This window comes from Nipponia nippon, unplaced genomic scaffold (assembly GCF_047370975.1).
Source record: "Nipponia nippon isolate SJK-2023a ecotype South Korea unplaced genomic scaffold, ASM4737097v1 scaffold_3, whole genome shotgun sequence".
NCBI lineage: Eukaryota > Metazoa > Chordata > Aves > Pelecaniformes > Threskiornithidae > Nipponia > Nipponia nippon.
In genome coordinates, this window is record NW_028262347.1 from 110,750,425 (window position 1) to 110,772,967 (window position 22,543).

The window sequence follows — 22,543 nt, forward strand, 5'->3', positions numbered from 1 at the left end:
ATAAACCCTTTCCTGCACTGGTTTCCCCGTGGGTCCCTGTCACCGGGGCCACATGACTGCTACCCATGGACTGCCCCATCCCTCCCCCTTATTCCCACCATACTCACCCTCCTTGTGGGGCTCCATGCACCCCGGTGTGCTGGGGGATGCCCAGCCCAGCCCGCTCTGTGCCCCCCACCATCACCCCACTCCCCTCTCTGACACAGGAGGACACGGGCAGGCAGCGGGGGATGAAGAGTGGGGTTTATTGAGGAAGGTCTCCATGCAGGGGGGCCCTCGTGGGAACGGCGGGGCCAGGGCCACCCCGCACACATGCCATGACCGAGCCAAAGGGAGTCCTGTGGAGCAGAGTCCTCCTTCCAGGACCCCGGGAGAGCAATGCTGGCTTCATTCAGCCCTGCACCCAGGCAGGGACTCATCTCCTCGGGGCACTGGATGTCACAGGGACCCTCCTATTCCCCCCCATCTGACCCTGGCCTATGAAGTCCCACACCTTGCAGCTGGGCCCAGGTGCTCCTCGGGGTCCCCACTGCAGGTCAGGCTGAAAATTGGGGTGCTGGTGGCAGACGCATGCAGGACACGTAGGCAGGGGAGGGCTCAGCAGCAGGAAAGGAAGGGTCCTGGTGGAGCTGCTCCAGCGGGCACCCTCCCTGCGTTGGGGCAGGTCACGGGGCAGAGCGGGCAGAGGGCTGCCGGCAGCCAGGTGCGGGCAGGCTCTGCCAGGACTGGGCAGGGAGCCTGGCTCGCTCATGCCACAGCTCAGCCTTGGCTACGCTGGGCCATGCACAAGCCCAGGGCATGTGGCACAAGGGCAGGAGCCTGCCCAGCACTGCATCTCCCTGCCCTGGGCACAGGGCTTGGGGCTGGGGAGCTTTCTGGGTCTGGCTGGGGATGGCACTGGGTTGGGCAGGGAGCAGAAGCAAGTGCCCAGTGTTGTGGGCAGAGCTGGAGGATGCTGCTGGCAAGGATGCTGCTGCCAGATGGGTCAGGGCGTCTGGGCAGGGCTGGGAAGCAGCAGCGGGCAGCATGTGGGGCAGGGCTGGGGCAAACACATGGCACCATCATGCAGATGAAGCGGCACCAGGGCTCTGCCAGGCACCCTGGGCAGCAGGCACGCAGTGGCTGAGCCAACCCTGCAGCACCAAGAGCGGGAGGCCCCAGGGAGGGGGTCCAGCAAGGGCTGGCAGTGCCCATGGGCATGGGGCTAAGCCCCTCTCCCCTTAGCACTGCCTGGGGCTTTGCTGGTCCCGCTGCTCCCTGATGCATGGCACGCAGGGCGCTGCCAGCTGGGCCTGCCCGTGGCAGGGCAAGCTCCTTCGCTTGGGGCAGAGGCAGCAGCGCAGAGCACCCCGAGGGCTGTGGGAGCCCCTTGGCACCAGTTTGGCTCAGTGGGAAGCACCTGGGATGCCCCAGCACCAGCCCCTGCCCACAGCGGGTCTGAGCAGGGGCAGAGCCACTGTGGGGGGCACAGAGCAGAGGGGGGTGGGCAGCCCCGGCGGGCAGCCCCCGGCCTCCCTCTCCAGCCCACCCTGGGCTCAGAAGCGGGTGCTCTGGTAGTGCAGCCTGCGGAGCTCGGAGAGGCCACTGTCCCGGCAGTACGAGTCCCTGCAGGGACTCCCTGCCAGTCACCGGCTCCCCGCCCCGCCGCCACCGCTGCTGCTGCTGGAGCTGCCGCTGCTGGAGCTGCCGCTGCTGCACCGGTCCTCATAGATGGAGATCTCGATCTGGGCCCTGCTAAGGATCATCGGTGGGATGTGCCAGCCACAAATCCAATTGCCCAGCACCCACTCCCGGTGTGCCCCCACCCCTCACCCTTGTCCTCCCCCCCAGCCCCCCACTGCCCAGAGGATACGACCCTCATGCCACGCTCCAGGGGGTCGGTGAGCAGCAGCCCCCGTGGCGCATAGATCTTCTCATTCTGCTCTTGGATGTACTTGGAGATCTTCTTCAAGACCTGCCAGCACACGAAGGGACACTCAGGGCCTGCCAGCCCTGATGTCCTCCCCTGCGAGCCCTGCTCTGGCCTCCAGCCCCCCCCCCACTCCCTGTGCCATCCCTGTGCCCCTCGCCAGTCGTGCCCATCCCCAAGCCCTCCCCTGGACCTCAGCACCTTCTCGTAGTGCGTCTCCATGCAGAGGAAGATGAAATAGGCGGTGGCGCAGGCCAGGCACCCCTCCAGGTATGAGCTGCCCCCAATCTTCTCTGCCTCGGCATAGAAGCCATTAAGGGTTTTTACAGTTTCCTCGAAGAGCTGCCGCTCAATCTAGAGCAGAAATCAGGGTGAAGACGAGTCTGTCCAGAAGCTGACCCTCTGCACTGCCCTATCCCCATCCCCGGGGGGACTTGTGGAGTGCTTAACCCTCTCCTCCCTGCCCAGCTGATGCCTCAGCTCCCTAGCCCCTGCCCACTGCCCACCCACGTCAAAAGACCTGCTGAGCCTCCAGCCCTTCACCAGAGCCTCCTGGTCCCCAGGAGCACTCAAGCCCTTGCACAGCAGGCAAGGTGGCTGTGATGGCATGCACCCAGCCGCATCAGCTGGCCCAGGGCCATACACTACCCTATGGGGGACCCATGACTTCAGACCCCTCTCTCCCCCGAGCCCCCATAGGGCACCAACATGGGGCACCCCCACCCTGTTGGCCTGCCAGGCTCCCTACCCGGCTCTCCAGCTCAGGGGGGAACTTTGTCTGGAACTGGCACGTGGTCCCGTCGCTGTAATCCCGCTGGACAAAGACCTTGGTGGCCAGGGACGCGCTGCGCCGCAGCTCCTGCAGGCTGTGCACCTAGAGGGCGGTGGGGTGAGCCGGGGGGGCCACAGCCGTGGGGTGACGGGCATCCTTGCTGGGGGCTGGGGACCCCGGGAGCAATGCCATTCCCTCAGTGTCAGGGCATGGGGGCTGCAGGCTCGCAGACCCCAAGGCAGGGAGCCCCCGGCATGGGCTGTGTCATGCCATGACCACAGCTCGGCGCAGGAGGTGCGAGGCCAGGAGTGAGGGGAGGATGGCAGCAAGGGGAGGATGGCAGCAAGGGGAGGATGTCATGGCAGCCCCCCGCTCGCAGCGTGGGCAAATGCATGTGCTCCCTGCCCCGGGGCTGGTGCCTGGCCTCGCCTGCACCGGCTGCTGCATGCTTGGGTGTGTGTCCCCAGTGGGCCACGACCCGGGGAGGGGGCTACCCTTTGTCCCCAGGGTGCAGCTGCCCCCAACAGCTCCCAGGCAGGAGGAGGGAAGCGAGAGGAGCAGGAGCTGGGCAGTGGGTCTGCAGCGGCAGCGCAGCAGGCGGGCAGGCTGCAGCGGGGCGGCTGCACAAAAGGGATCAGCAGCCCCGGTGGCCGCAGGCGCTCAGCCCAGCCCTGGCAGCCCCGGGGTACAAGGGCCCAGGGGTACAAGCCCCCTGGGCTCTGGGCTGCGGGGCAGCTGGGGGGGGGGCTGGAGAGGAGGGTGGGAGAATGGGGGGGCCAGGCTGTGCCAAGGGCGGGTGTCAGAGCCCTCCCTGTGCTTCCCGTCGGGTGGCATGTGGCCACCTCCCACTGTGTGCCCCACAGACCCTCTGCCCCCGTCCCGGGTCCCACCCACAGCACCTGGGAGAGGGACCCACAGCCTCCCGGGGCACCGCACCCCAGACCCACGCTGCTGCCTCCAACAAGGTCACCCCGCACCCCCCCACACCCCCCGGCACCCCCGTACACACGGGCTCACAGACCGCGCACCCCTCCCAGCCCCACACTGCCCCACTCCCCCCGTGCACCCCCGCGGAGCCCCGCCCCACGCCGCCCTCCCACACCAGCCCGCCCCCCATCCCCGCGGCCGATGGCGGCGGGGCAGAGCGGGGGGGCTCCGCCGCAGCCCGGGGCCGGGAGGTGCCCGCTGCCGGGGTGGCCCCCGCTGCCGGGGTGGCCCCCGCCGTGCACCCACCTCGGTGGCCATGGCGCGGCGGGCGCCCGGGCCGGGCCGGGCCGGGCTGTGCCGGGGCGGGGCGGGGGGGACGGGCGCTGCCACCGGGGCCGTGCCGAGCGGCGCGGGGGGACCGGGCGCTGTCCGCGGTGCTGCTGTGCCGAGCGGCGGAGGCGGGCCCGGCCGCCCCGTCTGCGCAGCCGCCCGGCCCGGCACGGCCCGCCCCGAGGCGGCGGGGATGGGCGCTCGCCGCTACCGGCACGGAGTCCCTGAAGGACGCGGCCCCCGTTGCTGGGGACGGCGGTACCGGGGGCCGGCTGCCCCGGGGCTGCGCCCAGCGCGGGGGGGCTGCTGCTATAGGTCCCGGGGGTGCGGCCGGTGGTGCGGGTACCGGGGCCCGGCTGCTGAGGGGCTGCGGCTGTAGGTGCCCGGGGGCTGCTGGCTGCCGAGGGGGTGCTGCTGGCGGTAGCGGAGGCGGTGGGCCGGTGGGGATCTGGGGGGCTGGCAGCCTGCCACGCCGAGGGGCCGCGTCTGGAGCTGTTTGGTTGCGAGGGATTTGCAGCTGGCGCTGCGCTCCGGAGTGGGTGCTGCCATCGCAGCGCGGGCAGACATCAAAGTGGAGAGCTAACGAATTCCCTGTTATCTCTGCCCATTGACAGCTCAATTAGAGCCAGAGAAATGCCAAACGGGGGGAACAGAGGCTGTCCCGAGCGGCGAAGGAGGGGGTGCTCCCAGCCGAGGCGGGAGGGCCGCGGTGGCTGGGCACAGGGCCCTGGTCAGGCAGGAGAGCAGCCAGCCCTTCCCTCCACACCTGGGCGATGCTGAAGGCAGCGCGGGGGCCCTGCCAGCCCGTCTGCTCGGGCTGCTAACGCAGCACGGCCGGCTGCCCGCCTCACACACAGGGGCCCTGGTGAAACAGGGGCAGCTCCAGCTGACTGAGCACCGGCACAGGCTTCGGGCAGAGCAAATAGAGGCAAAGCCCTGGGGTGGCTGGCAGGCAGCCCCTGCATGCTGGAGTGTGGCAGGGTTTGGGACCAAGGGAAACATGCAGGCAGGGACCCGCGTTGGAAGGTGCATCTCCCCTCCCAAACACAAAGCTACGGATCCCATAGCTTTTGGGGAAACCTGCTGTCCCATGGATCCCGTAGTTTTTGGGGGAAAACTGCTGTCCCTGGGGTCCAGAGCAGCCCTGCCAGCCCACACCCCAGAGCAGTGGGGTACAGCCAGTGCCACAGACCCAAAGGCCCCCCCTGGGGGGTGGCGTGGGCTGTCCCATGTACACACACACGTGCATGTACGCAGATGCAGGCATTTGTGCAGGTACTCTGATGCACACATCTGCCCACACCCTCCCGTGCACCCCCAGGCACGCACCCAGGCGCACGTGCTCACACATCCAAGCATGTCCCCAGATGCCCCCAAGACCAGGCCCTGCATCTCGGCTCCTTCCCGTGCTGCATGTCACTGTCACGTCAGGGCTCGCCTGTCCGCCTGGCAGCGCCCTGCCAGTTTCCATGGCAATGCTGCGCCTGCCAGGAGATGAAGTTTGCTCTCCCACGCCGCGGCGAGGGGCCAAGAGCAGCCGGGGGACCCAGCTGTCCCTGCCACCCCAGGCTCTGCCCATCTGCCTGCACCCCGCGGTGCTGCCCCAGGGTTGTCCCTTCTCTGGTTGCACCAATCCAGCCCAGGCGCTGAACCCTCGGTCTTGGGCTCCAGCTGCCTCACAAGCCACAGACCTGCTGTCTGCAGGACCAAGGCACGTGTCAAGGAGTGCCCTTCGGTGGGACGTCTTCATTCGCTCATGGGCAGCTGCCTTCCCCCAGCCATACCACCCAGGAGCAAGCCTTGCCCAGTGGCAGGCAGGACACGGACAGCCTGGACCTGCCCCGCAGAGCTCCCTATCCCCACACAGACCCTGGCCCTGCCTGCAGTGCCCCGCAGCCCCCGGCATCTCCGGAGCCTACCGGCGCCTGCCACCCCCCCATGTGGGATGCACCATCGTGGGCTTTACAGTTCTAACCAGGGCAGGGCCAGACCCTGCTGGTTCCCATGCAGAGGGGACAGGCTGCTGTCATGCCATGCCATGCCGTTCCTTGCCGTGCCGTGCCGTGCCATCGCTCCAAGCAGGGCAGGGCAGAGGTGGAGGGGGCAGGGGGGGCCTGGCATAGCTGACGGGATCCCAGGCAGCAGGAGCAGGGGCAGCGGGGGCTCGGGGAAGCCCCAAAATGCTGCGTGGCCCTGCTGCCCCGCTGGCCCCTGGCACTGTGCGGGGGGCTGGCAGGGTGCCTGCAGCAACAGGGCTCTGGCCCTTCTGCTCCATCCGCTGAGCCCCAAGGGGCTATTTTTAGGCTGCCTGGCAGCGGGGGCGGGCACCGCACACACGGCTGCTGCCAGAGCTGCCTTTACTCCCCCGCACCTGGAGTAAGGGGGCTCTGACCCGTCCTGCAGACAGACCCTGCAGACATCCCCTTGCCCCCGGCTCTCGCTGACCGCCCAGAGCCCCTGCCCCTGGCCTCACGGGACAGGCGTGGGGTCCGCTTGGGACCCCTACAGACAACCCCATGCAGCCAGCATGCCCGTGCCCATCGCACCATGGCAGCCATGCCCCAGCAATGCCCCTGGTCCAGCCCCTGTGCTTGGCCCCCAGGCCAAGACTGGGGGGTATCCCTGGGTGCATGGTGCTGTACCCCATCCCTGCACCCTAACCCTCCCTGCAGTCCTGGCACAGTGGCTGGGTGCTGTGGAGGACAGCTGGAGCCCTGCAACCAGCCCAGGACCAGCCCCTGGGGCCCCATCCTGCACCTGCTACGTGCCAAGCCCCCTCCCCAGCCTGTCAGGGCTGTCAGCAGCTCCGGCTCCGCTTCAAAGGAGCCACGGCAGGGCCAGGCCCTGGCAGCTGCTTCACATGGTGCTGGAGGGGGGGGCTTTCATTAATAGGATGGGGGGAGCATGAGCTCACCGCCCCAGTGAGGACAACGGTGACATTTGGGAGGCACGCAGAGACAGAGGGGCAGGGTGATTAGCTGATAACCTTTCTTGGGAGGCGGCAGATGTGTACACCAGTATGGGGGGGACACGTCCTCCACACTGGGAGCTGCTGGAAAACAGCTCCAAGTGCCCCAGCCTGCACCTTTGCACAGGATGGGGAGACTGCCCCAAACTGGGGCCAACCAGCCCTACAGCCTGGGCACCCTGAGGATGGGCACCCCTACATGGTGCCCACAGCACCGCCATGTCCAGCTGTGTCCATCCTGACGGGTGCTGCCAGGACCCTGTTGCACTGGGAGCCCTCGCAGAGGGTGGGGGCAGCCCCCCAGCACACACCTCAGGACTGCACGGGCAGGGGGACCCAGCACCCTTCTGCAAAGGGGTGAGGGGTGGGGGGATGTGGTTTCGGAGGGAGGTGCCAAGGTCCAGCTTTGGCAAAGGCACCAGCTGGGAGCCACAGCTGTGCAAGGATTACCCCCGTGCTGGGGACGGGGCTGTGCTGGGAGCAGGGCTGTGCTGGGAGCAGACATGGGTGGCTTCTCCCAGCTCCCTGGCGGGGTGGGGGGCCAGCAGTGCTGCAGAGAGGGTCCCCATGTCCCCGCATCCCCATGCATAGTGCCACATTGCGAGGCAAAGGGGCTCTTCCCCAGAGGCATGCCCACGCAGGACGTGCCCCTCCCTGCCCCGCAGAGGGGGGTCGGGGGCCGGGAGCCAGGGCCGGCGGCGAACAGGGGGTCTGTGTGCAGGCTGGCGGGAGCCGGGCAGGGCCAGGAGCTGCTGAGGGGCTGGGAGGGTGCCAGGGCGGCCTCGGCCCCGCAGCTGGGCCGGGAGCGCTGCCAGCCGCATTCCTGGGGCTGCCGGGCGAGCGGGAGCGTGTGTGGGCGCAGGGCAAGTGCCTGGCCACCGCTGCCCCTGCCCGCTGCCCGCCCTGCCAGTCCCATGCTCCTGGGCCAGCCCAGCCCCAGGGTGCCCTGGCCGTGCCCCAGCCTCCCTCCGCCACCCCTAGGCAGGGCCACCCCCGCGGAGCCATGCTGCCAGCCCCGCATTGCCCCCTGCGCTGGGCTGCTCTCCCCCGGGAGCTGCCAGACACCCTAGGACGCCTGTCCCTGCACGGCCAGCCCCGGTGTGCTGTCCCCAGCTGAGGGTCCCTGCTCCCCAGCGGCTGCAGCCCATGCCCAGCACTGATGCAACCCAGAAGCAGGAGTCCCAGGACAAACAGCCAGGGAGGACGGGAGGGAGCCCGCCCAGCCCTGAGGGATGCGTCTCTGCCCACAGCAGCACCCAAAGCTGCGGCAGGAGAGGGAGCGGGGACACAACGGGAGAGGATGGGAAGAGGTGACCAGGACCCTGCTCAGCATCTCATTTCCCAGGACCCTCCTGCTCCCCTGGCTCCGATCTGCTCTGTGCTCCAGCCAGGCACAGGTCTCTGGGGAGGGCCCGGAGTGGCGAGGGGGCACCCAGGGGATGTCCTCTTACCATGCCACCCTGGCTGGTGGTCCCCGAGGTCCCCAGCGTGGAGGGGGCAGCCCCCATGGCCCCACTACCGGTCTCACTGCTGTGACAGGTGACACAGGCGGTGGCACAGCCGGCTCCCCGGAGTGACAGGCGCAAATGTCAGTCCCCCAGCCGGCTGCGCGGGCGCAGGACAGGGTCACAGGCACCGGAGCAGCCTGTGCAGACAGGACACAGGGGAGGGTGCCAGCTCCAGCTGCCCTGGGGCCATCCCCTTCCCCGGGGTACAGCCCAGATCTAACTCCCCCAGCCCTGCAGCAGCCCGGGTGGGGAAGGGTTAAGGAAGCAATGGGTGTGAGCAGGGACCCCCACAGAGCAGAGGCACGGCTTCAGCTCAGGGACAAGGCTGCCAGGACACCTGGCCGGGCGGGAGCAGGGGACGGACACCCCTCTCCTAGGGCCAGCCCTGCTCCCCCCAGCATGGCCACGCTGCCAAGAGGTGACTCAGTGGCTCTAATGAAGGCATCGTGACAGACGGGGGGGCCAGGCCAGCTGGCAGGGAGCCCCTCGTTCCCCCCACTGCCCCCCAGCCCCACCAGCCCTCTCGCCTTCATCTGATGGGGTGCCAGCTGGCGCAAGGTGCTCGGCATCCCCAGCACCTTCCTGGGAGGAACTGTGGGTGCTGGGGGCTGGACTGGGCTGGGGGACAGGGTGGGCTGAGAGCCAGGAACTGGTCTGTGGCCAAGAGCAGGACAGCAGCAGTGCTGGCAGTGCCACGGGGACAGCCCGGGGACACCGCACACCCGTGGGGCAAGGTGTGCTTGGCATCCCACACACCAGCAGCTCCATCCCGCACACGCAGGCTCCCTCTGCCTCCACCTCCCTGCTCTGGCTCCCAGGCCTCACCGGCCCCAGCCCAGTTCCCATGGCAATTAGCCGAGCTCCCCGGCTGCCCTGCCCAGGCCCATCCATCACGGATTAGCTATTTTCTATCAATCAGCATTTATCTCCAGGCAATCTCACTCCTCCTGTGACAGCCCAATGCCTCCTCCAGCACCCTCCCTCCTGCTACCGGGCAGCCCTGATAAAGGGTGGCTCTATCTTATCGTGCTCCCCGGCGGTTACACATTAATGGTGCCATCTCCGGGGCTTGGCTGGGGCAGGATGAGCTCAGTCCACCCTCGGTCCGGCAGCAAGCATCCCTGGGCGGTGCAGTGACAGGCGCTGCACCCGGCACGGCGGGCACAGGGAGGGCAGGCAGGCTGCAGGTGGGTGCAAGGCATGCGGGTGAGGTTCCCGGCATAGCCCCAAAGCAAGATGGATCCCACCAGGACTGGGGGGGACAGTCTCTGCCCCCAGCCCGGGGCAAAGGGCAGCTGCTATCGCCTGCCTGCAGCAGGCTGTTTGCTCTGTTGCCCATTAACAGAGCCACCTTATCCGGCGGGCAGGGGCCAGAGGCGGCCCAGAGCCCGTTGGCCAGGCAGGGGCATCGATCACGGAAAGGGGAGGGGGTGCCCCAGATAACCCCTGCAGACAAATGGGTTTCTAATGGGGTCTTGAGCCTTGCACCCCCTGGCCCAGTCCATCTCCAAGGGGATGGGGGTATGTGGCCCCAGCGCTGCCCTCCCTCACCCCACTCAGGCTCTGGCTCTGCCCCTGGGGCACCGGCAGTGCCTGGGTGCAAGCCCTTTGGTGGGAGGTGTAACCCCAGCTATCCCTGTGCCCAGCAGACCATGGGCTGCCCGGGGTGCATGCTGGCAGGGCCATCCATGAGCAATAAGGACCCCATGCCCATGGCATCACCTTGTCATTGATGCCACACGTGGCACCTGGCACGTGGGTGTCCCAGCTGCCCCCTCAGTGCTGCAGCATGAAGCCTCTGGGGTGTCCTGCTCCTCCATCCCCTGCACCTCAAGCACCCCCCAAACCCATACCCCTTGGGGCACAGGAGACCGTGGGGGGCCATAAGGTAGGAACCAGGGTCCCCTGCCCCACGCCAGGGCGTACCTGTGGGGTGCCAGCTGGGATGGGGGCAGAGGGGCTGCTGGATAACGGGGGCACCTTGAACCCACAACACATCCCCATGGGGCAGGCGAGCCAGCCCTTCCAGAGGGCATCGCCTCGGGGGACAGGGAGCCCGGGTGGGGTGGGGGGGCTGCATGCAGGGGGGCTCCCCGGGAGGGCGAGGGGCACGCAGCGCCGTCCACCCACCTGGCTGCCCGGGGCGGGAGGGCAAGCGGCAGCGGGGTGGCTGGTGGGGCAGGCTGGCGTGGGGCCGGGGGGCCAGCCCCGGGGGGCCCCGCAGCCGGAGCAGATTGGCTGCCGGTGAGGCCTCCCCGGGCTCCTTAGAAAGGGCAGCGAGCGTGGGAGGCGCTAAGGGAGCAGGCAGCGCGCGGAGCCGCGCTCCCGTCCGGCTCGGCGGCCACGGCCGACGGCGGCAGGCAGGCAGCGGCGATGCCGCGGGCGAGCGGCGCCCCGGGGGGCCGGGGCACGGCGCTGCTGGCCCTGGCCCTGGCCCTGGCGCTGGTGGGGTCCCCGGCCGGCGGGCAGCACTACGACTACTACGGCTGGCAGCCCGAGAGCCTGCCCCACGGGCGATTCTACGGGCGGGAGCCGCAGTGCCTCGACATCCCGCCCGACATGCAGCTCTGCCGCGACGTGGGCTACAAGCGCATGCGGCTGCCCAACCTGTTGGAGCACGAGACCATGGCCGAGGCCAAGCAGCAGGCCAGCAGCTGGGTGCCCCTGCTTGCCAAGCAGTGCCATACCGACACCCAGCTCTTCCTCTGCTCCCTCTTCGCCCCCGTCTGCCTCGACCGGCCCGTCTACCCCTGCCGCTCCCTCTGCGAGGTGGTGCGCGACTCCTGCGCCCCCGTCATGGAGTCCTACGGCTTCCCCTGGCCAGAGATGCTGCACTGTGGCAAGTTCCCCTCCGACCATGAGCTCTGCATCGCCGTCCAGTTTGGGAGCAGCAAGGCCACCCCACCGCCAGGTAAGCGGGAAGGGCACTGCGATGGGATGAGGATGCGCACAGGGCACCTGCCAGCAGCGTGTCCCCATGCAGCCAGAGAGCTGCATGCAGGGTCCCCCTGCGGAGCCCCCGCACCCCCATGTCTGCACCCCTTGAAGCAGGGCAGAGCGGAGCAGCGTTGGGGGTGAACGTGGGACAAGACGGGAGCCGTGGCAGAGCTGTATCCCTTGCCTCCCGCTGGGTCCCATCCCAGCAGCAAAGAGCATCCTGTACCTGTCGCTGCTGTCGCGGAGTGGCTGTTGCGGGGTGGCTGTCCCTCAGGCAAGGGAGGGGGCATCACCCAAAGGCAGCCCAGGGTCAGGATCAGGGCTGTGACACCCTTCAGGCTGGGGCCACCCGCGCTGCTGCTGCCATGCCCCAAAGCGTCGGCAGCTGGACGAGGGGTGTCCTCATACCCCGTCCCTCTGGGGGGGTGCTGGGACACTGGCCAGCGAGGTGCTCTGTGCCCCCGCATTACCCCGGCACAGCTGCCCAGGGAGCAAAGGGGCTGCCAGGGCTCTCCCAGCATGTCCCTGCGGAGCTGGCCCAGGTGACAGGCATCAGCAGCAGGGAGCTGTGACAGCGGCTGGTCTCTCACTGCAGTGTCCAAGATCTGCACCCAGTGTGAGATGGAGCACAAGGCGGATGGCATGATGGAGCAGATGTGCTCCAGTGACTTCGGTGAGTGCTGGGGTCCCCTTCCCGGTCCCCCCAGACAAGGGGCTGCCCTCCCCCACCTCTGACAGCCCAGGCAGGGGTTGGCTGGAGGGCATGGTTTTCCAGGGACAGCCCCATGGGAGACCCCCCAAGCCATTCCCTTGGACCCTGTGTGCATAGGATGGGTGCAGCACAGGAGAAGGCATGGGTGTGGGGACAGGCAGAATGGGACATCTGGGAGGGTCACTGGGGGCCTCTGCTGAACCCCCCCAACAGCCCCTTCCCCTCCTCACACAGTAACTTCCCCAGAGACCCTTCTGGGTCCCACCCCAGGGATGGGCTGCACCCTGTACTGCACAGGTGCCTAGCCCAGACCCCCCAGCACCCCCCACCAACTGTGCCCCACGGCTGCCCCACACAGTGGTGAAGATGCGCATCAAGGAGATGACGGAGGAGAACGGGGAGCGGCGGCTGGTGGCCGCCCAGAAGAAGAAGGTGCTGAAGCTGGGCCCGCTCAAGCGCAAGGACACCAAGAAGATGGTGCTGCACATGAGGAACGCGGCCGCCTGCCCCTGCCCCCAGCTCGACAGCCTCAGCGGCAGCTTTCTGGTAATGGGCCGCAAGGTGGGCGGCCGTCTGCTCCTCCTCGCTGTCTACCCCTGGCAGAAGCACAACAAGGAGATGAAGTTTGCCGTCAAGTTCATGTTCTCCTACCCCTGCCCCCTCTACCACCCCCTGCTGTATGGGGCCGGGCAGCACTAGGGCTTTGCCCACCCTGCCCTGCCCTGGGACTCCTGCACTGGCTTGACACTGCACCCCTGGCACCCTGGTTGCACCCCAGGACCCCGGCTCTGCTCCCCTCAGCCCCTTGACTGTGCCCCAGGACCCTGCTCTGCTCCCCGAGGATTCCCAGCTGCATTCATGGGAGCCTTGATCCACAGCCAGGACCCCTGCCCCATCCTAAGAGCCCTTCTCTGCACCCCTGGGACCCCTGTTCTGCTCCCAGGACCCCTGCCCACACCCAGGAGCTTAGGCTGCACCCAGGACCCTTGTTCTGCATGCTTGTGAGCCCTGGTCTGCACCAGAGACCCTTTGCTAACCCCAAGCCCTCTGCCTGGCACCCAGGGACCCTTGCCTGCACTTAGGATCCCTGCTTGGCCTTCTTGGGATCCCTTGGCTGCACCCAAGACCCCTACCCTGCACCCCGGTGTCCCCTGCCCAGCTCCCTGACGATATGCCCAGACCCTCAGCTCCCCCAAATCCCTACTGCAGCCCACCAAAGCATCCCACGCACACACCCTGAGCTCACACCCCAGCCCTGGATTATCCCACCTTTGCAGGGACCCACCCCAGCCAAAGCAGGTCCCTGCTGCCCGACTGTCCCTACAGACTGGCCCCCTCAAGACCAAGTGCCCAGAGCAGCACGGCCCCTGCCTGGGCTCCCCCACCCTTCCCATCCCACATGGCTCAGTGGTGGGGGGTCCACCTCCAAGCCCCCCAGACAGCCCTGCTGCATCCCTCGCACACACCCCCAACAAGACCCAGCCCAGGCACCCCTTGCCCATCCACATCACAGTAAATTATGCCGCCTCGGAGAAGCCTGTGTCCAGCTCCCTGTGGTTCATGGGCAACTGCCCCTTGGGGCTCCCTCAGGGACCCCAGGAAGGATGGGAGGGGGCTCCCGGTCCTGCTCACTGAGTGGGGCGACCCGAGGGAGCGGGGTCACCCTGGGCTCTGGCTCTAGCCCTGCTCCAGGCGCCGTGCCAAGAGCCCAAGGCTGGGCAGCCTGGCCAAGCCGAGGGACAGGGTTCCCTGTGGTCACAGGCATCGCTGGAGACTCAGGCATCCCTGCCACTTCAGGGAGCCTGGGAGGGTGGCGAGATGAGGAAGGATGGGGGGGAACAGGGAGCCCCACAGCTGGGTCTGAGGGCATTTGCCAGAGAGGTTTCTCCCTCCGCCACCCCTGGGGGACAGATCTGCAGGCTGGGAGCTGGAGGTGCATGTGGGTACCCTGGCACTGAGCATAGTGAGGGGCCAGATCCTGTGCCAGGATCCCTGCCTCCATCCCTGGGCACCCCACCTCCACACCACCTGAAAGCCCTGTCTGCAGCTCCCAGCCAGCCCTGTCCTGCTGCCAGATCTCCCACCCCACCACCTCCAGCCTCCTCCCAAAAGGTTCCCTGGGGACACCCACCTGCACCAGCTGGGACCCCCCCAGCAGCACCGGGACGGGGGCAGCCCTCAGCCTGGCCCCTCTGATGGCAGCAGGGTGCTGCCCTTCAGCTCGGCTCCCCCAGCCCCGGAGCAGGGGCTGCCCCTGCCCCAGCAGCCCCCCTGTCCCCCCCAGCAGGCGAGGGGGGCAGCCCACCTGCCTCTCTCCCACTCCAGCCCCGTTTACCCAGCACATTCTTGCGTCCGCCTGTCCCGACGGGTGAGGGAGGCACGAAGGCGGCCACCGCGATATTTACCCAGCGCCTGGCTGCCGACACTGCGGCTTCTCACCGGAGCTGGCCCTGCCGCAGGGGAGCCTCCCGGGACAAGAGGGGAATTGAGGTTGTAGGATGCCTGCGCCCACCCTCCTGCCGGCTGACAAAGCCACTGGGCACCTGCCCCACACCGGGGTGATTCCTGCTCCCTCTGCCCCCCTCGGGCATGGCCTCGGCCCCACTGGCCACCCCCCACCTCCCAGAGCTTGAAAGGGCACACACATCCCTCCCCAGCCGGAGGGATGTGCCCCTGCCACAGCCTCACAGCGGGGGCAGGCGGTTGCTGCCCCCACCCTCCACCCTGGCAAACATGGAAAAAAACTGAGGAAAAAACTCAAATGTTGTTGGAAGGTATGTTCAGAGCGAGGCTGCTGAGCACGCTGCCATGGGAATAAACATCGTCAATTATGTCATTTTACTGCAAAACTTAAAGTACACACCAAAAAAAAAAAAAAATCTCCCCCAGCCCGAGTTTATCTGTAGCCCTCTGTATTTTGCGTCATTACCATCTTTCCAGGGAGCATTTAGACATACATGGCCATGGTGCTCATCGCTCCAAGTGTTTTCTCTAGAAAGACAAGTAACCTCTCTCTGCCTCCCACCATCGGCCGGCTGAGCTCTACAGCTCAGCCCCCCCAGCCCCCGGCAGACCAGTACTCGGCCCATTGCAGGTACACCCCCACCCACAAATACGACCCCACAGCTCTTGGGGTGCTATGCAGCCCCCTCCCCAATGTTACGGCTGCTCCACTGCCCCCAATAACTGCTGAGCCCTTTGCGTGCCAGCCCCCCCGCACACCCTGGCCTTGGAGCACACCCAGCACGACTCAGACACCCTCATCATCGCTGCCAAGCCCAGCTTTTCCCCAAATTTCCACAGGGCACAGCTTGAGGAAGGGGTTTATGAGCCCATGGCCGAGAGGAGGGCTCAGGCTGCCTCCGGGGCTGGCCCACACTGGTGGGGCGTAGGATCAGCAATGAGATCTGGGCCCCCAGTACCTTCTCCAGGCTGGTAGGTGTCACAGCCTGGTGGGCACTGGGCAATGCCAGCCCAAGAGCACCGGCCGCCCCCAGGCCCCCCAAAGCTGCAGCTGGCTGGCAGGGACCCAGGCCATGGCCGTTCCCAGCTGCACGGCAGCCAGGGTCACATTCCTGGGATAGCTGGGCGCTTCGCTGTTCACACAGGGAAAGGTCACCCTTGTGCGCGCAGGCAGCTGCCGGGACCACCGCCTGGGCAGGGCAGGGGAAGGAGCAGCCCTGGGAGGCAGAGAGGAAGCCCAGCAGCTCCTGCCAGAGCTGAGCTGCTCCCCGGCTCCAGCCCAGCAGGATGCGGCCCTGGCACAGCCAAGGAGGGGCAGCTGCACACAGCCCTGAGCAGGGGGCAAACAAGGCCACAGCATGACAGAGGATGGAAACTCCAGTAAGCAAGGAGAGCTGGTAGCAGAGACACACCATTTCTCCGCGACCACCTGCAGGACAGCGGGGACAAGGTCACAGAGGTGCTGCAGTGACCTTGGGCCTCAGACAGCTTTCACCAGGGCAAGACAAGAGCCAGCTGAGGGCAAGAGATTTATTGGTCGTTCTCTGTATACACTTATATATTAATCTGTAGTAGAAAGCAGCAGTCACTAAGTGCACAGAGCAGCACTAACTCGTGCCTCTTCTCATGCTGCAGCTGGAGACCGCAGAGCCCAGCCCAAACTTACCCTCTTGCCTCCTCTGCACTACAGCCAAATATGGGGGGGGGGGGAAGACTAAACCTGCAGGCAGCGAGGCCGAGGAGCACAGCAGTGACTAGCAGGGCTCTGCTGAGCCAGGACCAAAGACCACATCTCCTGGGGATGCAGACAGAGCTCTGACTTGATCCCAAAAATACAGTCACCTAGCACAGTGCTGGGAAAGGTAGGGACATAGCCCTGAGGTTGTTCTGCCCCACCCAGGAGGTGGAGGTAGGACGACAAGCGGGAAGGATGGCTCCTCCATCACTGACCCAGGCCACAGGGCCTGGGCAAGTATGTAGCAGGGCACAGCAAGTACTGGGGAGCACCCTGAGCTTGGAGCAGCTGCAGGGATGGGGGCACAGCTGCGGGCAATGCTCCGCCGCAGGGACCCAGCTGGCGCAGCAGATGCTGCGTGGCAAGGAGGGTTGGTCTGCCCCCAGCCTGGCACTGGCAGGAGGAACAGCGAGCGCAAGCGTCTTCTGGCAGGGTGACGCCATGCTAGGAACCAAGTAGCCGAGGCTCCCGGCTGCAAGGGCACCCGCTGTCCTGGGTGTCAGGCAGAGCAGGACCCAGGAGCTGGCTGGGCCTGTTTCAGTCACTTGATGAGCACCTGGTTGCACAGAGCACACACAAACACCGTCTCCCTCTGAGCCTCCGGGGCTGGAAAGGAAAGCAGGTGTCAGAGGTGCCCCCCTTCTCCACCACAGGCCAGGGACCTCAGCCACGGAGCTGCAAACCCATCACCGCTCCGTCCCGAGCCAGGCTACGCTGGGCAGGTCCCGTCCACCCTCCCCACCAGGGCTGGGGCAAATCCCTGAAGCAGACAGCGCAGGTGGGAGCAGGAGCCCTGCCCTCCTCCACCTTTCCACTCACCTGTGGCTCCCATCACAGCCTTGGGGACTTTGAAGGAACAACACCTGGAGCAGAAGCTGTTCCCACAGTTACTGCAGCTCCGCTGTGGAGAGAGGTGGAGGTGAGACACTACTCTGGGCCCACTCCCAGCCCTCCCTGGCAAACCCCAGTGCAAGAGCACTGCTAACAGCATTCCCTGCTGAAGGGGAGCGGGTGCAAGCCCTGAGCCCCGACGGCAACAGCAGAGGGGTCATCTGCCAACAACACCTGGACAAACTGCCCAGGCCTAACACTGGATTTGCATTCAAGTATGCGCTAACATCACAGGCGGCCTGTGCCCAGCCTGAGAAAGCACAGGCTCCAGGAGGGTTAAGGACACTATATCACTTCCTATGCTGTAACCCTGGAGGGACGCAAGCTCCAGGGAGCCCCAGACATGTATCAGACTAAGCCAGGAGTGAGGGGAGGGGGCCACAAGTCTGGAGAACGAGAGGCAGCAGGAAGACAGCAATGCGAGTCTGGAGGGGACAAGAGAGACATCCTTCCCAGAACTGCCCAGGGGACCGTGTGCTAAGCATCACATGTAGGGGCTCAGATAAGACAACAGGGGCAGCCTTCGCTCCTCTAGCTCCCACAAACAGACCCGTGCTCTGCTTCACCAGAAAGCTCTCAGGCCGCAGGAAACAGGCTAAACCAGGGCAAGAGGAGGTGCCTTCCACACCAGCACACGCACGTTCAGCCTGAGGCACCTTCCAAAGCAGCAAATAGACAAAGGCTCCACAGCACAAGGGATCCCTGGCACCATTAGGCATGCGACAACACCCAGCACTTAGCTGAGGTCATCCGCTGCTGGGCTGTGACTGAGGCCACCACCTGAGCTGCCAGAGAAAGCCAGGGCAAGCCAGACACATGGAACACCTCTGCCCCAGGTGCAGGCAGCAAGCTGGGGTAGAAGCTGAAGACTCACCCTCTTCTTGAGCACAGAGAAGGTGGCTGCGCAGCCTGTGCAGCTCCCTGGAAGAAAGAGAGCAGAGGTCAGGCAGGGCTCTGGTGCCTGGGACTGCAAGAGGTACAGGAACACACATGGCTATTGTAAAGGCTCAGCTCAGAGACGACATTGCTGCACCTTCCCATCCTTGCCCTTCCTAGGAGGGCTGGGAACATCCTCCCCATGGAGGGGGCAGGTCACCGGAGGAGTCAGCACAGCCCTAGCAAGTACCACACCACTCTGTCCACTCCCAGTTCAGTGGTCACCACTGGGAGTAGTGCAGACCCCGCGCTGCTGAGCTCCCCCAAGCAGCACCTGCTCCCAGCCTTACCGAAGTTGTTGCTGGGGTAGCGCTTGCGCAGACGCTCGGTCAGGCGCGACACCTTGCTGCGGATCACCTCGTTTTTGCTCATAAAACCGTTGTCTGGGAGGCTGAGGTCAAAATCTGCTGAGCACTGAGAGCTCTCGTCATCCTCCTGCAGAGAGCAGAGCCAGCTGAGCACAGAGGGGTGGCTGCAGAGCCACCCACCCCAGAGATGGGCACCCAACAGGCAGGATGCTCCACCTGGCATCGCCACAAGCCACCGGCAAACCAGGCAAAGGCTGCCAGTTCCAGCTGGGAGGAGATGCCCCTCTTGCACACCTTGACATGGCAGTACTCACCATGACCAGCAGCTGGTTCTCCTTCTCCCGCAGCATGGGACAGAGAGGAGAGGCAGTACAGATGGAGTCAGAGGCGCCCAGCCCCACAGCCACCCTCCCTGAGCACCCAGCTGGCCCACCAAGGCCCTCACCCCTTCCCACCTCAGCTGCCCTGCAGGCATGGCCTGCCCCCACCAGCCTCAAACCTCGATAGCATCTTTGAACTCTTCATCAGGCTCTGCCTCCTCTGCCTCCTCCACGCTGCCAGGGGTAAGGTCCTGCAAGAGATTCACAGAGCTCGTCATGCTGTACCCCCACCCCTGTACAAAGGTGGGCCCACGCTTCTGAAGCCGGTTGCAGGACAAAGGACCAGGCCCCTGGCAGCCCCATGAGAAGACATGAGTCACAGAAGGTGAAGTGAGCCCCTGCCTCCCCAGACTGCATCTTTACATGCAGCAAAAGGACTGAGCCAAGCCCCCAGCGCAGCAGGGCAGCCCCCCAGTAACTCAGGAGGGGCTCACAGGCTTCCAGCAAAGCTGGCAGCTGGAAGGAGTTTGTGGGTAGAGGGACACAGACACAGTCAGACCAAAGGGCTGACCCAGCAGCTCCCACCCCACAACTGCCAGCCCTGCCCCCATCTCACCTCTGTGCTGGTGGGTGTGGGGGTCCGATCCGGGGGGGCAGCAGCTGGCAGGGGTTCAGCAGGCTCGGGAGTGCTCTCGAGGGGTTTGGTGCCCACACACTGCTCGATCGAGGCCTTGAGCTCCATTATCACTGGTAAGAGGAAGGAGCAGCTGGAGTGGGCTGGCACTTCCCTTCTCCCAGCCCCACCACACAGCAGCCGGCTGCAAGAACTATCTCCAGGGCGCCAGGTGGGACATTGACACATACAACCTTCACCCATCAGGTACCCTGAGCCCTTCTCTGCTCACACATCAAAGTTAGGGCAGCAGGGAACCCCCCACTGCCTGCCCCAGCTCAGGACAGGGAACAGCAGGGGCCTTAGTCATGGCTCAGCCACACAAATCTCATCCAGGACGTGCCACAGAACAGGGAGTGCCTCCACCTCTTCTCCCCTCCAGCAGCACGTTTTCAAGCCTGTGTCATACCTTGCCACAGGCACCAAGAGCATTTCAAGTCCTGCAGAGCAGGGTCAGGGACCGAGAAGGGTGGCAACGACACGTACAGGCTGCATTGCCAGGCCCCAGTTTGCCGCAGCACAGAGAAGAGCGGGAAACAGCACCCAGGCCAGGACACATATCAGGAGAGAATCTCACCTCTCACAGCTGAGCCCCAGGACCCCACCACCCAGCCTGGGCTGCTGAGCACCATCCCTAGGACATTGTTGCCATCAGGGGGGTTCAGGTCCCATGGCAGAACCTGACACAGGACACTGGGCTCACATGAGGGTGCTGGGAGAGGTCCAGGGCAGGATCTCTGGCTTCAGGGGGCCTTTCCCCAACCCATCCCACACGAGCCACTTCCAGGGAGGTCTCTTACCTTGGTAGAACTGGGTGTTGCCCAGGAAGAGGGTGCTATTGAGGATGGCCAGGACCCAGCAGAGGGGCAGCAGGTAGAGGACACAGACAGAGCCCAGAAGCGCCCCATAAAACCTGGGAAGGAGCAGCAGGACACTGCAGTCAAGACAGAGCAACTCACACCACAGCACAAGCCCCTTTCCCTCGCCTGGTCCTCCACCTGCTCTCTCCAAGTACCAAACACATCAAACACAGCTCCACAGGCCTGGCCGGGCCCCTTTCCCCACTGAGCCCACCACAGGATGCCTTACCCAATGCTACTCACTGGGAAGAGACAGTGGGGTTCTCCCAGTACAGTACACGGTACACTGCCTCGCAGCTGCAGCACATCCCGCTCAGGAACCCCTCCAGCTGGATCAGGCTGCGAATGAGACCTCACAGTCACAAAAAGGCCCCGCAAACACACTCCCTGGCTCCCCCACACTCACACGCTTTACAGTGGCGTGAATGCAGGCCCTCCACAGCCACGGAGGAGCCTTCCCAGCCACAGAGGCCCCAGCAGCCCCGCAGCCGGGAGGGCTCCAGAGACTCACAAGCTCTTGACCTGGGCGACGGCCTCCTGCCGCGAGAGCTGCACCTTGCGCAGGTCCTCCCGCCGGACGCTGTGGTACCTCCTGCGCACCAGCTCCGGCTCCGAGGGCCGGGCCCGGCACGTCTCCTGCAGGTACCCCAGCAGGGCCGGCACCACCACCAAGAGGGCGAGCACCGAGTACCAGGCGGCTGGAAGAGGCGGGACAGCGTCAGCCCGGGGGGTCCGGGCAGGGGAGGGGCCCTGTCCCCCCCACACGCACCTTGGCCGAGGGTGAGGAGGAGGAAGTTGAGGCCGAGGCAGACGAGGAGGGAGCAGACGGGCCGCTGCCACCTGCCGAGAGGAGGGAGGGTGAGGGACGCGAGGCCCCGGGAACGGTCTCGGTCCCGGCCCAGCCCGCACCTACCGGAGGAGGGAGCGGACGCCCTCGGCGGCGTCCCGCAGCGGCTCCAGGTAGAGCTCCAGCCGCCGGTAGCTCCGCACCAGCTCCAGCAGATCGAAAGCGGCGGCGGCCTTGGGCGGAGACGGCTCCGGCGGGGCCTCAGCGCCCCCCGCCGCCCCTTCGGGGCCGCCTGCCGCCCCGTCCCGCTCCACCGCCTGCATGACGGGACGGGCCGGGGAGCGGGGTCGGGCCAGGCCGGGCCCGCCGCCGAGCTGGGCCCTACGCTGCACTCCGCTTCCGGGAAGCCACCAGGTGCGCCGTGACCTCACCCGCCGCGCTGGCACGCAGCCAATCAGAAGAGCCGGCCAAGGAAGGGCAGGCAGAAGCCCCGCCCCTGCGCGGGCAAAGGGGCGGAAGAGGCCCCGGAAGCGGCGGCGGTTCGGCCCCGCCCCGCCCCGCCCCGCCCCGCCCCGCCCGGCCCGGCCCGCGGGGGCCATCGGCGGCGGGGCCGGGGCTCGTGCCCGTGGGTGCGCTCGGGGTCCTGCGACCGGACCGTGGGTCTAGATACGGGGCTCAGCCCTGACCTGGGGTTAATCCGGGTCCCGGCCCGGTCCCGATCCGGGTCTGGTCCGGTCCAGGGCTCAGCCCCAGTCTGGGTCCGGCCCCGGTCCGGGGCTGGGCACTGATCTGGGTCTAATCCTGGTGCAGGGCTCAGTCCCAGCCTGGGTCTGACCCTGATCCAGGTCTAATCCTGGTGCAGGGCTCAGTCCCAGCTTGGGTCTGACCCTGATCCGGGTCTAATCCTGGTGCGGAGCTCAGTCCCAGCCTGGGTCTGACCCTGATCCGGGTCTAATCCTGGTGCAGGGCTCAGTCCCAGCCTGGGTCTGACCCTGATCCGGGTCTAATCCTGGTGCAGGGCTCAGTCCCAGCCTGGGTCTGACCCTGATCCGGGTCTAATCCTGGTGCAGGGCTCAGTCCCAGCCTGGGTCTGACCCTGATCCGGGTCTAATCCTGGTGCGGAGCTCAGTCCCAGCCTGGGTCTCGGCATGTACAGCTCCCAGCTGTACTGGGGCACTGTGCGTTTGTCCCATGGGCTCCCTTGCCGGGGCACCTCTCCACAGCGAGAGACCAGAGACCAGCCCCGCAGCGGGGGTCCCTGGGAGGGAGCGGGGGGTTCCCCCCGGCCCCTGCGCGTGGCTGGCAGCTCATCCGCTGCCCTCCGCGCCCCAGAGCAGCCCAGCCCTGGCTGCGCTGGCGCTGCCCCGCACAGCAGCCTGCGGTCCTGCTCCCACCACCCTGGTCACCGCAGGCTGTCCAGGTCAGAGGCTTGCAGCAGGGCAGGGCTGCTGGCTCCCAGGGATGCTCTGGGGACCCCGGGCTGTGACCCATGCCAAAAGGGAGGATG

The 22,543-nt window shown here is 66.4% G+C and overlaps 3 protein-coding genes across 5 annotated transcripts; 1 reads left to right on the forward strand and 2 right to left on the reverse strand.

The window, feature by feature from the left end:
* Positions 1 to 1,477: 1,477 nt before the first annotated feature.
* On the reverse strand, positions 1,478 to 3,966 carry GOLGA7B (golgin A7 family member B). The gene is made up of 5 exons (XM_087765392.1): positions 3,915 to 3,966; positions 2,658 to 2,783; positions 2,111 to 2,263; positions 1,853 to 1,954; positions 1,478 to 1,724 (listed from the first exon to the last, which is right to left on the reverse strand). Exons 1-5 carry the CDS (start codon positions 3,924 to 3,926, stop codon positions 1,626 to 1,628), a joined length of 492 nt encoding a protein of 163 aa, XP_087621518.1. The 5' UTR covers positions 3,927 to 3,966; the 3' UTR covers positions 1,478 to 1,625.
* A 6,764-nt stretch (positions 3,967 to 10,730) lies between these two features.
* Positions 10,731 to 14,847, forward strand: SFRP5 (secreted frizzled related protein 5). Its single transcript, XM_009465196.2, has 3 exons — positions 10,731 to 11,325; positions 11,947 to 12,024; positions 12,422 to 14,847. The coding sequence occupies exons 1-3, from the start codon at positions 10,788 to 10,790 to the stop codon at positions 12,760 to 12,762; spliced, it is 957 nt and encodes a 318-aa protein (XP_009463471.2). The 5' UTR covers positions 10,731 to 10,787; the 3' UTR covers positions 12,763 to 14,847.
* A 1,195-nt stretch (positions 14,848 to 16,042) lies between these two features.
* On the reverse strand, positions 16,043 to 21,517 carry ZFYVE27 (zinc finger FYVE-type containing 27). 3 transcript variants are annotated; one of them, XM_087767182.1, is made up of 12 exons: positions 21,163 to 21,513; positions 21,019 to 21,089; positions 20,761 to 20,947; positions 20,493 to 20,588; positions 20,190 to 20,302; positions 19,333 to 19,463; positions 18,896 to 18,967; positions 18,711 to 18,731; positions 18,379 to 18,523; positions 18,027 to 18,073; positions 17,081 to 17,162; positions 16,043 to 16,867 (listed from the first exon to the last, which is right to left on the reverse strand). In XM_087767182.1, exons 1-12 carry the CDS (start codon positions 21,357 to 21,359, stop codon positions 16,803 to 16,805), a joined length of 1,227 nt encoding a protein of 408 aa, XP_087623308.1. In that variant the 5' UTR covers positions 21,360 to 21,513; the 3' UTR covers positions 16,043 to 16,802. The 3 variants fall into 3 exon arrangements, with proteins under 3 accessions (XP_087623308.1, XP_087623307.1, XP_009464475.2); XM_087767181.1 differs by lacking the exon at positions 21,019 to 21,089 and having other exon boundaries at positions 20,479 to 20,588; positions 21,163 to 21,517; XM_009466200.2 differs by lacking the exon at positions 18,711 to 18,731 and having other exon boundaries at positions 21,163 to 21,506.
* Positions 21,518 to 22,543: the final 1,026 nt, after the last annotated feature.

What these genes read in the sequence shown, in the direction of transcription:
- SFRP5 (XM_009465196.2), top strand. Translation starts at nt 10,788, where the DNA reads ATGCCGCGGGCGAGCGGCGCCCCGGGGGGCCGGGGCACGGCGCTGCTG. An exon ending in CAAGGCCACCCCACCGCCAG is followed by an intron (nt 11,326 to 11,946) that starts GTAAGCGGGAAG and finishes CTCTCACTGCAG; the next exon opens with TGTCCAAGATCTGCACCCAG. An exon ending in GATGTGCTCCAGTGACTTCG is followed by an intron (nt 12,025 to 12,421) that starts GTGAGTGCTGGG and finishes TGCCCCACACAG; the next exon opens with TGGTGAAGATGCGCATCAAG.
- ZFYVE27 (XM_087767182.1), bottom strand. Translation starts at nt 21,359, where the DNA reads ATGCAGGCGGTGGAGCGGGACGGGGCGGCAGGCGGCCCCGAAGGGGCG. An exon ending in GGCGTCCGCTCCCTCCTCCG is followed by an intron (nt 21,090 to 21,162) that starts GTAGGTGCGGGC and finishes TCCTCTCGGCAG; the next exon opens with GTGGCAGCGGCCCGTCTGCT. An exon ending in GTCGCCCAGGTCAAGAGCTT is followed by an intron (nt 20,589 to 20,760) that starts GTGAGTCTCTGG and finishes TCTCATTCGCAG; the next exon opens with CCTGATCCAGCTGGAGGGGT.
- GOLGA7B (XM_087765392.1), bottom strand. An exon ending in CCCCTGAGCTGGAGAGCCGG is followed by an intron (nt 2,264 to 2,657) that starts GTAGGGAGCCTG and finishes TTTCTGCTCTAG; the next exon opens with ATTGAGCGGCAGCTCTTCGA. An exon ending in TGGAGCGTGGCATGAGGGTC is followed by an intron (nt 1,725 to 1,852) that starts GTATCCTCTGGG and finishes AGCAGGGCCCAG; the next exon opens with ATCGAGATCTCCATCTATGA.